The sequence below is a fragment of the Haemaphysalis longicornis genome, unplaced genomic scaffold (genome assembly GCF_048455015.1).
Source record: "Haemaphysalis longicornis isolate Haplotype H1 unplaced genomic scaffold, Haemaphysalis longicornis Haplotype H1 scaffold_5, whole genome shotgun sequence".
NCBI lineage: Eukaryota > Metazoa > Arthropoda > Arachnida > Ixodida > Ixodidae > Haemaphysalis > Haemaphysalis longicornis.
The window spans coordinates 58939470-58952230 of record NW_027526385.1 but is presented as its reverse complement, the minus strand read 5'-3'; the positions used below and the strand labels follow the sequence as shown (position 1 = coordinate 58952230).

The 12761-nt window shown below is 44.8% G+C and overlaps 1 protein-coding gene across 1 annotated transcript in view; it reads right to left on the bottom strand.

The window, feature by feature from the left end:
* The window catches only part of Rnasez (ribonuclease Z), a 36939-nt gene that overhangs the window by 13201 nt on the left and 10977 nt on the right, over window positions 1–12761 (bottom strand). Inside the window, exons 9-18 of the mRNA XM_077670503.1 lie at window positions 11859–11919; window positions 11239–11290; window positions 9540–9705; window positions 8202–8331; window positions 6884–6981; window positions 4777–4898; window positions 3422–3515; window positions 2523–2664; window positions 1305–1453; window positions 794–881 (exon numbers count right to left, since the gene is read on the bottom strand). Of these exons, the coding sequence (XP_077526629.1) occupies window positions 794–881; window positions 1305–1453; window positions 2523–2664; window positions 3422–3515; window positions 4777–4898; window positions 6884–6981; window positions 8202–8331; window positions 9540–9705; window positions 11239–11290; window positions 11859–11919 (1102 nt within the window). The remainder of the gene's footprint in view (window positions 1–793; window positions 882–1304; window positions 1454–2522; window positions 2665–3421; window positions 3516–4776; window positions 4899–6883; window positions 6982–8201; window positions 8332–9539; window positions 9706–11238; window positions 11291–11858; window positions 11920–12761) is intronic.

The following is a 12761-nucleotide window of genomic DNA, read 5'->3' as shown; positions in this document are numbered from 1 at the left end:
GCCAGAGCTGCCTCCCATAGCTCATATAACTTGGTGTTGGTGTTTACTGAGGGCCATATAGTACAACAACCCCAGGATGCATGGAATAGGGTGGATATTTCACCGCACTTATTACATGCGTTTGATAATTTTAGAGGAACATCTTCGATAGCCTGAGGATGTTGGGATAGGTGTTTGTCTGTATTTGTCTGATCTGCAGTGTCGAAACTGTGGCAGAAAAAAACAATGTCAAGCAGTTATTTTCTACTGCCAATACTAAGTATATACGGAAGGCTACTCTTGCCAATAATGCAGCTGATTCACATTCTTCACCACAGTTTGATAAGTACAGCTGTGCTTGGGAAGTTAGCAAGATTAAAAGTGTGCAAGGAGGACACAGAGTGAAGTTGTAGATGTGTCGTTACAGGCAAATTGGTGTGTGCAGTGACTTAAACAGGGCTACACTGGACACTGCACAATGTTATACAATAATTTAGTTATACCATATATGATATATAAAATATACGACATGATATACAATATGTTATACAATAATTAAGTGATAATCTAGGAGAAAAAAAACAAGCTCAATGGTTGCGTGAAAACATGTTCATTCGATTATGGACAAAACACAAGAGAAAAGACGATGACACTAGGGTTACAAGAAATACAGTGGGTTTATACCCTCAGCGTGGCAAACTAACCTCAAATAATGACATTTTATTTTAATACATGCAGTAAATATAAATTAGAGGATGGTGCTTTGAACATTACCACGCACAGAGCAAACACAGAACAGTTGAAAATGGCTCACATCTTTGAGCTTGAGCGCCTGGAGCAAACGCAACTTCTCGGCGGTAGGTCTGGCTTGGTCGTAAAGCAGCGACGCGTTGTCCACAAACCTGGGCAAGGGTCAAGCATTCTACTGTTTGGATCGAGTTAGTGTAATACCACTCCAACTCGAATGCTCAGCATAATTTGGGAAAATGTGACACAATGAAACAACAGTACGAGAGCAGCATCCTGCTCTCGTAGAAATTTACCACAGCACTAATGCATCGCTATTCAAGCATGCTGATGCTGTGAAGCTACGACAAGTACATTGCAAACCATGATGCACTACAGTAAAATCTTGTTATAAAAGACACTCAAGGGATCTAGGGCGCCATTTATTTGTGCGCGGGCATCATCGCATGCAAGAGACCCTGGTTACAAGAGACATGTTTCCCGGGTTGCTTGAGTGTCTTTTGCGATGAGGTTTTACTGTAGCATGTTAAGAATATTTCCTGCAGCAATGTAACACACAGTGAAGTAAAGTTACTCACGTGAAGAGCTCGGAAACGGAGTCAAAAGCTCGGCTGCAGCGATCCATCCAGGAGACCATGAACCTCGGAGCCACGACAAGAACCCGCTCGTACGGCACTCCAAGGAGCTCGAAGGCACGCTGCCTTTCCTTGAGAATCTTGACCAAACCCTGCATGCGCAGCGTGTGACTTCATTACACTATTCCACTAACAAAATAAAACAGAATTAAAGCTCGATTTATATCATTTGTCCGACTGCGCTGGTTAAAACACACGACGGACTAAAAAGGACATACACTAGACGTATAGACTGCGCAGTCTATACGTAAAGTGTACTTCCTTTTTAGTCTGCCGTGTGTTTTAACCAGCGCAGTCGAACCAACGATGTATAACCAACTAGCCCGCCACCAGGTGCTACTCAAGCTCAGTTTATACTCATTTTGTCTTCATGATCAAATTTGTTGCAGCAATAACAAAAAGAAAATGTGAGGCCTTTTGTCTAGTGTGTGCACGAAAATACGACACTTTACCCATAAACTATTCAAGCACAAATGCTGTGCACCATTCTACATCCAAAAAAGTGTGGTTGATTCCTCTGTCATAGGAATCGGTAAAACACGAAAGTGAAATGTGCAGCGAAATCTGCAGCTGAGCATGATTTGCGGGTTGGCGGCTGTCTTGTGGTTGTGCTTGGCGAGCGACGTCCTGCTGGTGGGTCGTTTCGGCAAAGGTGTACTGGCGTCATTTCCGTGACGGATATGATGCCAGCGAAATCTTGGGGTATCACGGCACTTTCGTGTTAAAATATAAAACCCAAAAACGAACAACCCTAAGTGTAACGTACTCTTTAGTACTACAGGTTGCTTCCCTGCGAAAAGACCCTGTGTGCAGGGGTGCACTCTTTACAGGCCGCTTGCTTCGTTGTACTGGCGTCACTTCCGTGACGGATATGATGTCAGCGAGATCATGTATGCCGGGAATAAAACACTTTTGTGTTAAAATAATTTAGTCACGTTGTACTTTGTTCTTCACCAACACGTAGTGCATGACCAGTCAACACCTACTACAATACAATTTTCGACACCAAGAATTTTCACTCGAAAGTTTCTTCAGCAGTGAGTGGCTCAGCTTCGACCTCACACAAACCTGATTGGACTGAGAATGTTTAAAATTAGGAACTACCGTGTTTCTTCGAAAGACACAATGGCACAGATTGGATGCATAAAGGGTCAGGCTCACCAAGTGGTGGTCGGCGTGAAGGTGAGAGATGAACACACACCCCAGCTGACGCAAGACGTGCCTGGCACGTTCCAGGCCGTAGAAGCGGACCAGCTGGTTGAACGTCCCCTCGCCGCAGTCAAGGAGAACCGACATGTCTTCGCTGAAAGCATATGGAAGAGGCCACGCAGAGTTAATTTCTCTTTTGAAGGCATCGATAAGAACGTAGAACGCGATGACAGGTGTGTTCATGCCTGTCACACGAGCGGTGTCAACGCTCGCATTTCAAGATATCCATCATCATCAGCAGCAGCAACATATCTATGTCTACTGCAGGGCAAAAGCCCCTCCCATAAATCTCCAATTATCCTGGTCCTGTGCTAACTGCAACCGCTTTAGCCCCGCAAACTTCTTGATTGCATCTGCCCATCTAACCTTCGGCCACCCCCTGCCATGCTTGCCTTCTCTAGGGATCTACTCTGTTACCCTTAATTATCTACAGTTATTTTGCCTTCGCACTACATGCTCACACCCACGTCCATTTCTTCTTCTTAATTTCCACCAATATGTCCTTAACACGCATTTGTTCCCTGACCCACGCCGCTCTTGTCTTGTCCCTTAATGTTACACCTATCATCTTCCGTTCCATTGCACCGCTACTACAACTTTGATGTTTTGGGTAAAAAGTTTGCAACCCACTGGCGGGATCCCGCAGTAGCATACAAAAATGGGGTTCAGTGTCAGGCTAAATAACATATTAAATGCAAATCAAGAACGAAATGAGGATAGCGCAACATTTTATCGTGTAAATTTCATTCACCAAATAAACAGCGCAAAAGCAGTTCTTATGTGTGTGGAATGAATGAACGACAGCTGCTTAAGCTGTTGTTAGGGTTGACTGGTAACCCAGACGTGCTCACCTGACATTGACCAGAACAGCGCTGACGTTCCGGTCTTTCCCGGGAATGGCCGACGCAGTGCCGAGAAACAGGATCTCGGGGTGGGAGGGCTTGCCTGGAATGGAGAGGTCCTTGATGGAAAGCCATTCACAGTGGGAACCTCGCAATACGTCCCCCCTTAAAAACAAGAGCTCTATATCATTTCTGGTTGCGCTAAGAACTCACGCTAAAATAATTTTTTATCTGCATTTTTAAAATGATTGATTTGATTGTAGGATTTAACGCGCCGACGCAACGCAGACAATGAGGCGTGCCGTAGTGAAGGGCTCCGGATTAATTTTGACCAGCTGGGGATCTTTAACGTGCGACGAAATCTCGTACACACGGGCGTTTTTGCTTTTTGCCCCCATCAGAAAAGCGGCCGCCACGGCCGAGAATCGAACCCGCATCCTTGGGCTCAGCAGCAAAATGCCTTAGCCACTGAACCACCGCGGCATGTGCATTTTTAAAATACCAACATCACCATCATAGACAGTGTATAATGAACAAAATTTCAATATATCTAAGCTTTTGATGCCAAGGGGCAGCAGTTACTAGCCTCAATTTCAGTGAAACTTCGTGGGTTTGTGCAGTTTTTTTAGTTAATTTCAAATATCCAAGTAGTTTCGATGTAAGGTCATTTGCTTCTCAGATAACCAAAAATATTTCTTAATTGTTCTTGAGAATAGAAAAAATATTTAATACAGAATTACCAGCAAGGCATGAAAAGATACTGAAAGGTTTTTTGTCTGGCAATCACATGCAAGTTTACATCAATTTTGACTTTAGGTTTAAAGTACTCCTGCTAACCATGCGCAATTACAAATAACATTTATAAACAATTATTAAAACATGAAATACAAAATCTCTTTCCCTTATTGCAAGGTTCAAACATTCAACTACACACTGCGAAAGAAATGATCTTTCTAGCTGCACTACATGCCGGCACGTACCTCTCGAGAATTTCCTATCTCTGTGATAGTGCTCGTGGCGCAGAAGTGAGGAATCATGAAAAAATTGTTATTTTGGCATCAAAATCTCGTAAAAATCGGGCCTGTACAGCTTTTGCAAGTAGTGCCTGGTTCTGTTTAAGTACCGACTGTAGAAAATAAATGTAAAATGGGTAAAACTCCATAAACCCAGAAAAAAATGACACCTAAAAAAATGCTTCTTTGGGCAATTTTTAGTCCCAAAGACCCATGTGCCCCCTTAAAGTAGGCAGACAAAAGAAAGAAGAAGCAAGAATTGCCACTTCTTACTCGCTTAGAAGCCCAAACAAGGCAGCGATTGCAGCCAAGATCTTGTAAAGAATAAGCAATCCCTTTTTGCACACTCACACGAAGCCTCGTCCTTTGTCAAGGCAGCTGCAGCTTTCAACTCCTCAAGCTTCTCCGTGAAGCCGTAACTTGCGTGGGCCTCCTGTACATACGCCTCGGGTTCCACTCGAACTATGGAGTCCCTGAAAACAAATGCAAGAGAGAGAACGCACACCGTTGCAGCTCAGCAACCAAGCAAGCTCTGTACACTTCGATTATGGCGCAAACTTCCACCTATAAGCAAGTTGCAAAAAGTGTTTCTTTTTCAGCGGCACCTTGTTAAGTATTTGTGACCTAGACTTTGCATGTAGGGGTTGTTATCAACGCTATTTTGTTGTCTCACTAATTTTAAAGCGAGAGCTTTCTTAGCGGGCCCGATGGCGTCCTGTACTAATGCATCTCCCCGTAGACCGGTTAGTAGACCGAAAAGCTCCGATAAGACCTCTGGACACACGGCGCATGCGTAAAACCGGGCTTCCATTGTGTCAAAACTGTTGCTTGAAAATCGCAAAAAAAAAAAAAAAAGAACATGGTTCTAGACAAGACAATACATGCATCGATAGTGAAGAAGGAGTACCTTTATCTTACAAACCGCATATTGGTATACATTTAGTAGATCGTTTGTAGATGCATTTACTTAGTGCGCGAAAAATTGTCACATCGGCTTGCTCTCCGTTTGTGATCTGGGTCTTTGAAGGTACGACAATCGATCGGACGCACTTTTAGTGAAGGTTTCGACACAGCTTTGATGTGAGAAAGCTTTGGCGCTTCTCTCAACATTCTTTGGGAAGGGACGGTAAATTCTTTTCATTTTTGTCACAGCGTGAGCGCTTGCTCATAGTTCCATGTACTTTCATTACTTTAAGCACGTCACTCAAGATTCTGTCTTCCTGCCACAAGGATTACCGACGTAGGCCTGCCATAAAATGGTGCACGCACTACGGATGTCACGTACTCATTGAAAAGGAGGTTAGCGATGGGTAAAAAAACGGGGGGGGGGGGGGGGGGGGGGGGGGGGGGAATTAAAGCCATTCCACTCAATGTGAAAGCTGTCGGAAGTGCAGAGCAGTGTTTCGCCATAATGGGCTGTAGCGCCGTTGTCCGCTCACTGCTACCACCCAACGCAATTCAAATTTCCCGCCTTCGCAGTGCTCACGCGCCCCCTGCCTGAAACTGTGCCAGCGGGAGTTCTGTTCTTTTTGTGCTTGCTTTTCTTACCGCACGTGCCGGCATTGCACTGCCACTTTTCTCGTTTAGTATCACAAAGCCAACCCAACGATAATGAACATCCCTGACTAAATGAACGCAGGCGCTGCCAGTTATATACACAGATTTTGCATCAAATGTACCTGCAGTTTTTTTTGCGCTAAACAACAGGGAGATGCATGACAAGCACCAGCGGTTCACGAGTTTCGAATGCTTATGACTATATAAACTGCATGGCTTTCAAAGCTTCGGAGTTACGCCGCGACGACGAAACACCGTGTGGCTCTACTTGGGTCCAGCGAGCGAGCTACGCTGACAAGGCGAGCCTCTAAAGTGCTCTGCATTTAAAATACTCATCTTCCTGTATGGTGTAGACTCAACTGTGGTGAGAGCCTCTACGCCTATGCCATACAGTTTTTTTAAAAAAGAAGCAGAAGCGCTTCCACTGCAAATGTGTCATAGAACGGCAATAACGTTTCCAAAGACAGCAATAGCGGACCAAAGACAGCTAATATGCGTAATCACCTCAGCCACTCTCCTCCTGCTTCCATCTTGGCATTCCATCTTGTTCCATGCAAAAAGTTTATGTACTAGCCTACAATCGTTAAAAAGTTAGAGGCAACCGGGACATGGCTGGCATGCTATCTCTTGTCTCGCCAATATAAGTGCATGCTCATGCCGCTCCAAACCTGGAGGAGATGAGACAGTTTAATACTCGACACAGGCTGCCCTTGTTTCGTGAGGAAACAGCTGCACTACAAAGTGCAAGTCTAGAGGCAAAAAAAAAAAAAAGGAAGAAATTCCTAGTATTCATGTATACCAGCCACTTACCAGTAGTCTCAAGAAATTACACAAACGCTGGTGCTAAGTCAACAGGGAAAGACCCTGTATGTTCAAAAATGCCCTTCAGTGACCTGCTCACCTCTGAAGGCCTTGAAACGGCCTCAACTTGAACTTGGACATTGACTCCCCGACGGTGACATTCAAGTCGATGAGTTCCTTGGGAAGACCCCGAGCCTCCTGAGAAAGGAAAAGGAGAATAAAAAGAAAACAGGGTATAAGTAAATAATCAGGCAGCCCTCATAAACACAGTGCAACAATTCACTACCACGGATGCCATCAGAGTAAGAGAAAAGCATTCATTTTTTTTTCCGGAGCAATGGCTACATAGGCTACATCCTCTACACTCAACTTTAACAAGCCAAAAAACCTTTTTTCCCCTTTTGAGCAACAGAAAACACAACTGTGCCCACACAGGTCAAAGGTCAGCCACAGAAAAGAGCAATTCTTAGATAGGAACCTCTTTGTGGAATAACCAGCACTAAAGTGCTGTTTTCTTTACAAGCAACAGATGCAGGACTGTAGGGCAGGGCATTGCACAATAAACGGTTTATTTCAACCAGTGACATTATGCTAGGAGCAGAGTCTTGTAATACACAGGATAATTAGAAAAATTAGAACGTGTGACCTTTACCCCTGCCCATCTTATCCACCCGATCAGGGTGACATCAAAATAATAATAATAATCATCATCATCTCCGGCCTATCTACGCCCACTGCAGGGCAAAGGCCACTCCCATTAATCTCCAATTATCCCGGTCCTGTGCTAACTGCGACCAATTCATCCCCGCAAACTTCTTCATCTCATCTGCCCCACTAACTTTCTGCTGCCCCCTGCCATGCTTGCCTTCTCTAGGGATCCACCCTGTTACCCTTAACGACCAACGGTTATACTGCCTTCGCACTACATGCCCTGCCTATGCCCATTTCTTCTTAATTTCTACTATGTAGTGTGTCTTTAACACGCGTTTGTTCCCTGACCCACTCCGCTCTCTTCTTGTCCCTTAATGTTGCACATATCATCTTCCGTTCCATTGCGCGCTGAGTCGTCCTAAATTTAAGTTGAACCCTCTTAGTGAGCCTCCAAGTGTCTGCCCCGTAGGTGAGTACCGGTAAGATGCAGCTGTCATACACTTTCTTCTTCAGGGACAATAATAGGCTGCCATTCATTATCTGAGCATTCCTGCTGAAATAATAATAACACCTCAAAATAATAACCCCTTCCAAACAAATCAACCAAGAATACAATTTATGGCTGCCACTACAAGTGACATTCGACAAGACACCTCATAAAATGCTGCAGTATCTGCGCGAGTCTACTTTACAAACAGCCGTGCCAGTCCTTCAGAAAGCCCCCGAACGAAAGCAGCTTTTGAAAGGACGAGACGAAGACGGCTTGCCTCCACGTGCAAGAGCGGAAAGATGGTAGAGCTGAGGAGGTTGAGCCGGTGCTGTGCCCTGTGAAGTGCCACGCTGCTCAGGGAGCTCGCCCAATCGTTGAGCACCAAGTGGGCTGTGCTGGCTGGGAACCTGCAAAGGCAGAAGCCGCCAAGGTCAGCCCAACACTGGCCGTCACGGCTGGGCAGAGCGTGCAGACCTCAGCACCAAAACAGTGAGTTTATAGCCGACAACCATACTGCTTGCACTACTTGCTGGCCGAAACATTTTGGAGCAGTTCATAAAGCAGCAGTTGTGTCATTTCTGATCATTAAAAAAAAGTCAAGCTTTTTTGTTAATTGCCCTTATTTCTGATATGCACGAAAAGCATGATGTATCTACTCTTTATTTCAAATTCACTTATTCATGTGTCTGAAGCTAACTAGCCGTTATACAAAGGAGAGAAAAAAAGCTCTTCACGTAATTAAAGCATCAAAACTCAGATGAGCAACAACTTGGTTAAGGGTATAATAGTAATGACTAAACCTGGCTAGACTTAATCGAAACTGCATATTCTTGTCATTGAAATGTCACGGCTGAGGCGAATTAGCAAAAATAGTAAACAGTAAGCAAAATGTTCATTTTCGTGCTTGACGAAGAACATTCTTTCATAGTGTTTGTTGTCCACATCTGCATCCCAGCTCTGCGAGCAACAATGCTCAACAATGCTTTGATTGCATGGCTAAAGCACTGACCTGAATAATTTGAAAGTTCAAGCTTTGATTAAAAACAGAGGTGCCTCCTACAAGTCTGTTACCAGAAGTTGCATTTACAGGAGGGAAAAATGTGTTTACGAATAGAATAGTGTCCAGACAACATCACCTATAAAGCCAAAACTATACCAAAAATATGCAAACAATGTCAGGCTTTTGCTAACTCTTTAGAGGGTCAAATTTGTGCCTCGTGTTAGTATATGCAGATGGGAACAATTTCCCGCTTATGTTGCGGCTGCATGCAACCCTTGGCAAAGGGCAGTGTTTGCAGCCATTATTTCTTTTTGCTCAGAGATGGCCCCCATCTGCCAACCCCAGGCTCAAAAATTAAAAAGAAATATAATACAATGCAGGTTCCCCATGAAAGTTCATGCTAATAACAAGCACACTATACCCACCACTGATAACAGGATTGGTGAGGAGATAATTTCGTGCAACAAGTGTCATTGTTTTGCAACTGACTTTGCACGACACCCAGCTTTTAGTCACACATTCATCCTGTGTTATCAGCCTCAGTTTGTTGCAAAGGATGCATACACTACCACGGGGAGTCGGTTCTATTTTTCCCCATCTCCTAACGTCCCATACCTGCCGATCCATTCTCGGTAGGAGGGGTGCTGCATGACCGAGGACGGGGTGAAGTGGACGACCACCCTGGCCACATCCGCCTCGCACCTTGCGGTCACCTGGTGACCGGCAAACTGCTCGGCCTCTAACAGGGACTTCAGGTAGTCCTCCGAGGGAATCTCCACCACTGAGGACAACAATAACGACACAACACTTAGCAAGAAGCTCTACCCGCAAGCTATGCTTTCTGCTTGTTATTCGAGGCAATCTGCTATGGTGCTACCACTTACACGCATCTTTCAAAGGACTACACTGAATGCACAATAAAAGTGAGCAGATCATTAGACAGACCGCATATAACCACAACCATATAGCAGAATTCGAGTTTAGGTCTTGTGCGTCAAAACTGTCTTCTGCCTCCACCGTGGAGGCTGCATGCAGCATTTAACATCACTGTCACTGGCACCAAAGAAACAGATCAAAAAGGGCTGACTGAAAATGGCTCCACAGGACCAAACTAAAATTTCGTCCAACATTTTGAATGGTCTAATCAAAACAGGAATAATCAAAACAGGAATGAAAAATTTTATGCATTTAACATATTGTCTGCGAGATTATACACGTCAAAATGAGTGCTGCTAGCTGTGTTACGACTTGGAGTTGGAACCGTAGCACACACAAAAAGACCTCTTTGCTCAATGGAATGTTGCTGTTCCATACAAAACAACACTGCTATTATTTTTAGAAAACATTAGGGCTCAGAGGCTGTAAAAGCAAGAATAATCGGTACTCAGTAAAGTGTGCTCCAACAAGCAACATGTGATCATTAGCGGGTAGCTACCATAAAATACCGAGCAAGCGCCCCCCTCAAAGTGCAGATAGTTCAGGGAATTCTTTTTTGGGGGGGGGATGGCTTTTGTTAGGAACTGCCCCATAATTCAAAATGGCGGTGTGTAAATGTTCACCAACCCTACCTTCCCTCCCTGAAAAAGAAAAAAAATAATGCAGTTCATTCAGGAGAAACATTTGTAGTAAACATGCAGTGTATGAAGCCCTTCTTCGCACAACCAGTGTTAGCAATTCACACGGTGTTCCTGTCAACCATGTTGTTGGTCCTGTTAGAATCCATTCTTGCCATCATCAATCCATTTTTGAGATGTTGAACAAGGTGTACTCATGATGTGTTCGGAGGGCGTTCACGGTGGAGCAAGAGGGCCTAGGTGCCTCTCAGAAATCTTCAGGTGTCTTCTGGCTTTCATTACGAATACTTGTCACAAACCACCGTTGTCACAGTCACAAGCACATTCGACCATGTCAGATGACAACAAAGTGGCGAGCGTGTGTGGAATTAACAGCTACCCTCTGTTCTCGGATTGGATTCTGGTTTAGCCAAGAGCGCAGTCAAAAGCGTTCCTGGGCGGTTTCAGTTTCATTGGTTTGGGCCATCAACGGTGGTTGGGGGAGGGGGGCAATTGTTCAGTAACGCGTGAAAACTCAAAATACTCAGGTAATGAGAGTGGGGCACTTGCACGGGTGGGGGTGCTTGATCGGTATTTTACGGTAACTTGAAGTGAAGGTTAATGGCAGCCAGGACTAACAGCAAACGACATACAAAAACCTCTATCAACAAAGCTAGCATAACTCTCCAAGCAAAAAAAAAAAAAAACACAGAAAACTCCAAGAGTAGGCAAGCGTCCAGAAGACAAATGCAATTGCTCACCAATAAATACAGGGCCAGCCTCTTCTGGGGAGACCACGTCAGATGACTTCACCTAGGAGCACAAAACGGCCAAAGCTTGGGAGTGAGCTTCTGATGCAGCGGGCCGTTTACACTGCATTCATAAACAGCACTGCATAGCTATGCTGCTCACAGAAATGCAAAGCCCGCCTTCTTTATTCCCTCTGGCCCTGGTAAAATTATGTTCATATGCGTGCATGGCCATAGTGAACCCTTTTCCCACCCTAGGCTTGAGCTAAAATAACACCAAACCTAACCTCTGTGGAGAACACCTTTGTGATGCCTAAATCGCACTTTTAGGTCATCACAAAACTGGGAGGAGGGCCTGTGGTTTAGCGCAGTGACTGTATCGATCCGTATTTTCAGACCTGCCAGTAAGGGTGGAACTGAGATGTCGTCATAAAGCTGACAGGACACAACTAAGGGGGTTCCAAGTACTGTATGTCAACTACGTCCAAAACATTAACTAAAGACATACAGCTAGCGTTTTCAAAACAATACGGCAGGGCTTTGAGGCCTTGCACAAAGAGATACCTACGTATATTAGTTCAACAATATAAAAAGAAAAATGCCGCAGTCGATGGTGGAGGAAGTGCACTTACAACTGTGCCATCTGGCAATGTCACATCCCTGCCTGCCTTCAGTTCTCCCAGCAAGGGTCCCCTGCAAGTGAAACAGCACAATTCAGCAGGTTCCTTTACATGCTGAAGTATGGCCCCTGGGATTTTGCAGTACCAGCAGGATACTGTATTCGTGCTTTCCGCTAACTACTGCCTGTATGACGTGTCTGAAACCACACAACATTGTTTCACTGCTTGACAAAAAGACTCCAATTTGACACCCACGGTGTGGAGTGTCTTGCTGCACCCAGTGACAAAAACACACCCTATTGATTCCCTTTTTTAGCAGCTATGCACAGCCTATACGAGGACCAGTGTTGCCAGTTCCGCTTATTACAAGCGGATTTGGGGGTCCTTTTTTCACTGAGTTGCTTGGAGATTTTTTCCATCACTTGTTGCTTTTTTTGGGGGGGGGGGAGGGGGGGGAGGGGGCTTATTCACGTTTTTCGTGAAAATATTGTTATTGCAGTGCGTGCGATGTTCACTAGCGTGTTCCTCGTCAAAAACTCTGAAAGAATTCTGGGCAGAAGTGTTAGATTTCAAAGAAGCAATTCGTGAGAATGGTGTCGTGTAAATAGCAGAGTTCACTCTGTCGTTCTTGGCTATGCCCACTAACAACACCGATGTTGTGCGTGGATGAACGCCGTGATGCCACACTATTGAAGCAGAATGAAGAATCTCATGTTCACTGGCATCCTGCATCTACATTAGGGCCTCAATTTTCGATGTGTTGCAGCCGGGACTTTCAAACAACCGCAAAGATGTTGCACTTTTTTTCAACTGGAGGAGCACTCACAATTCAGCCAAAGCGTAAGTAAAGGATTTTCCAGATGACTCAAACACATGCGGCAATGACCGAGTTCAGTTGCGGTATGAAGTGAAACC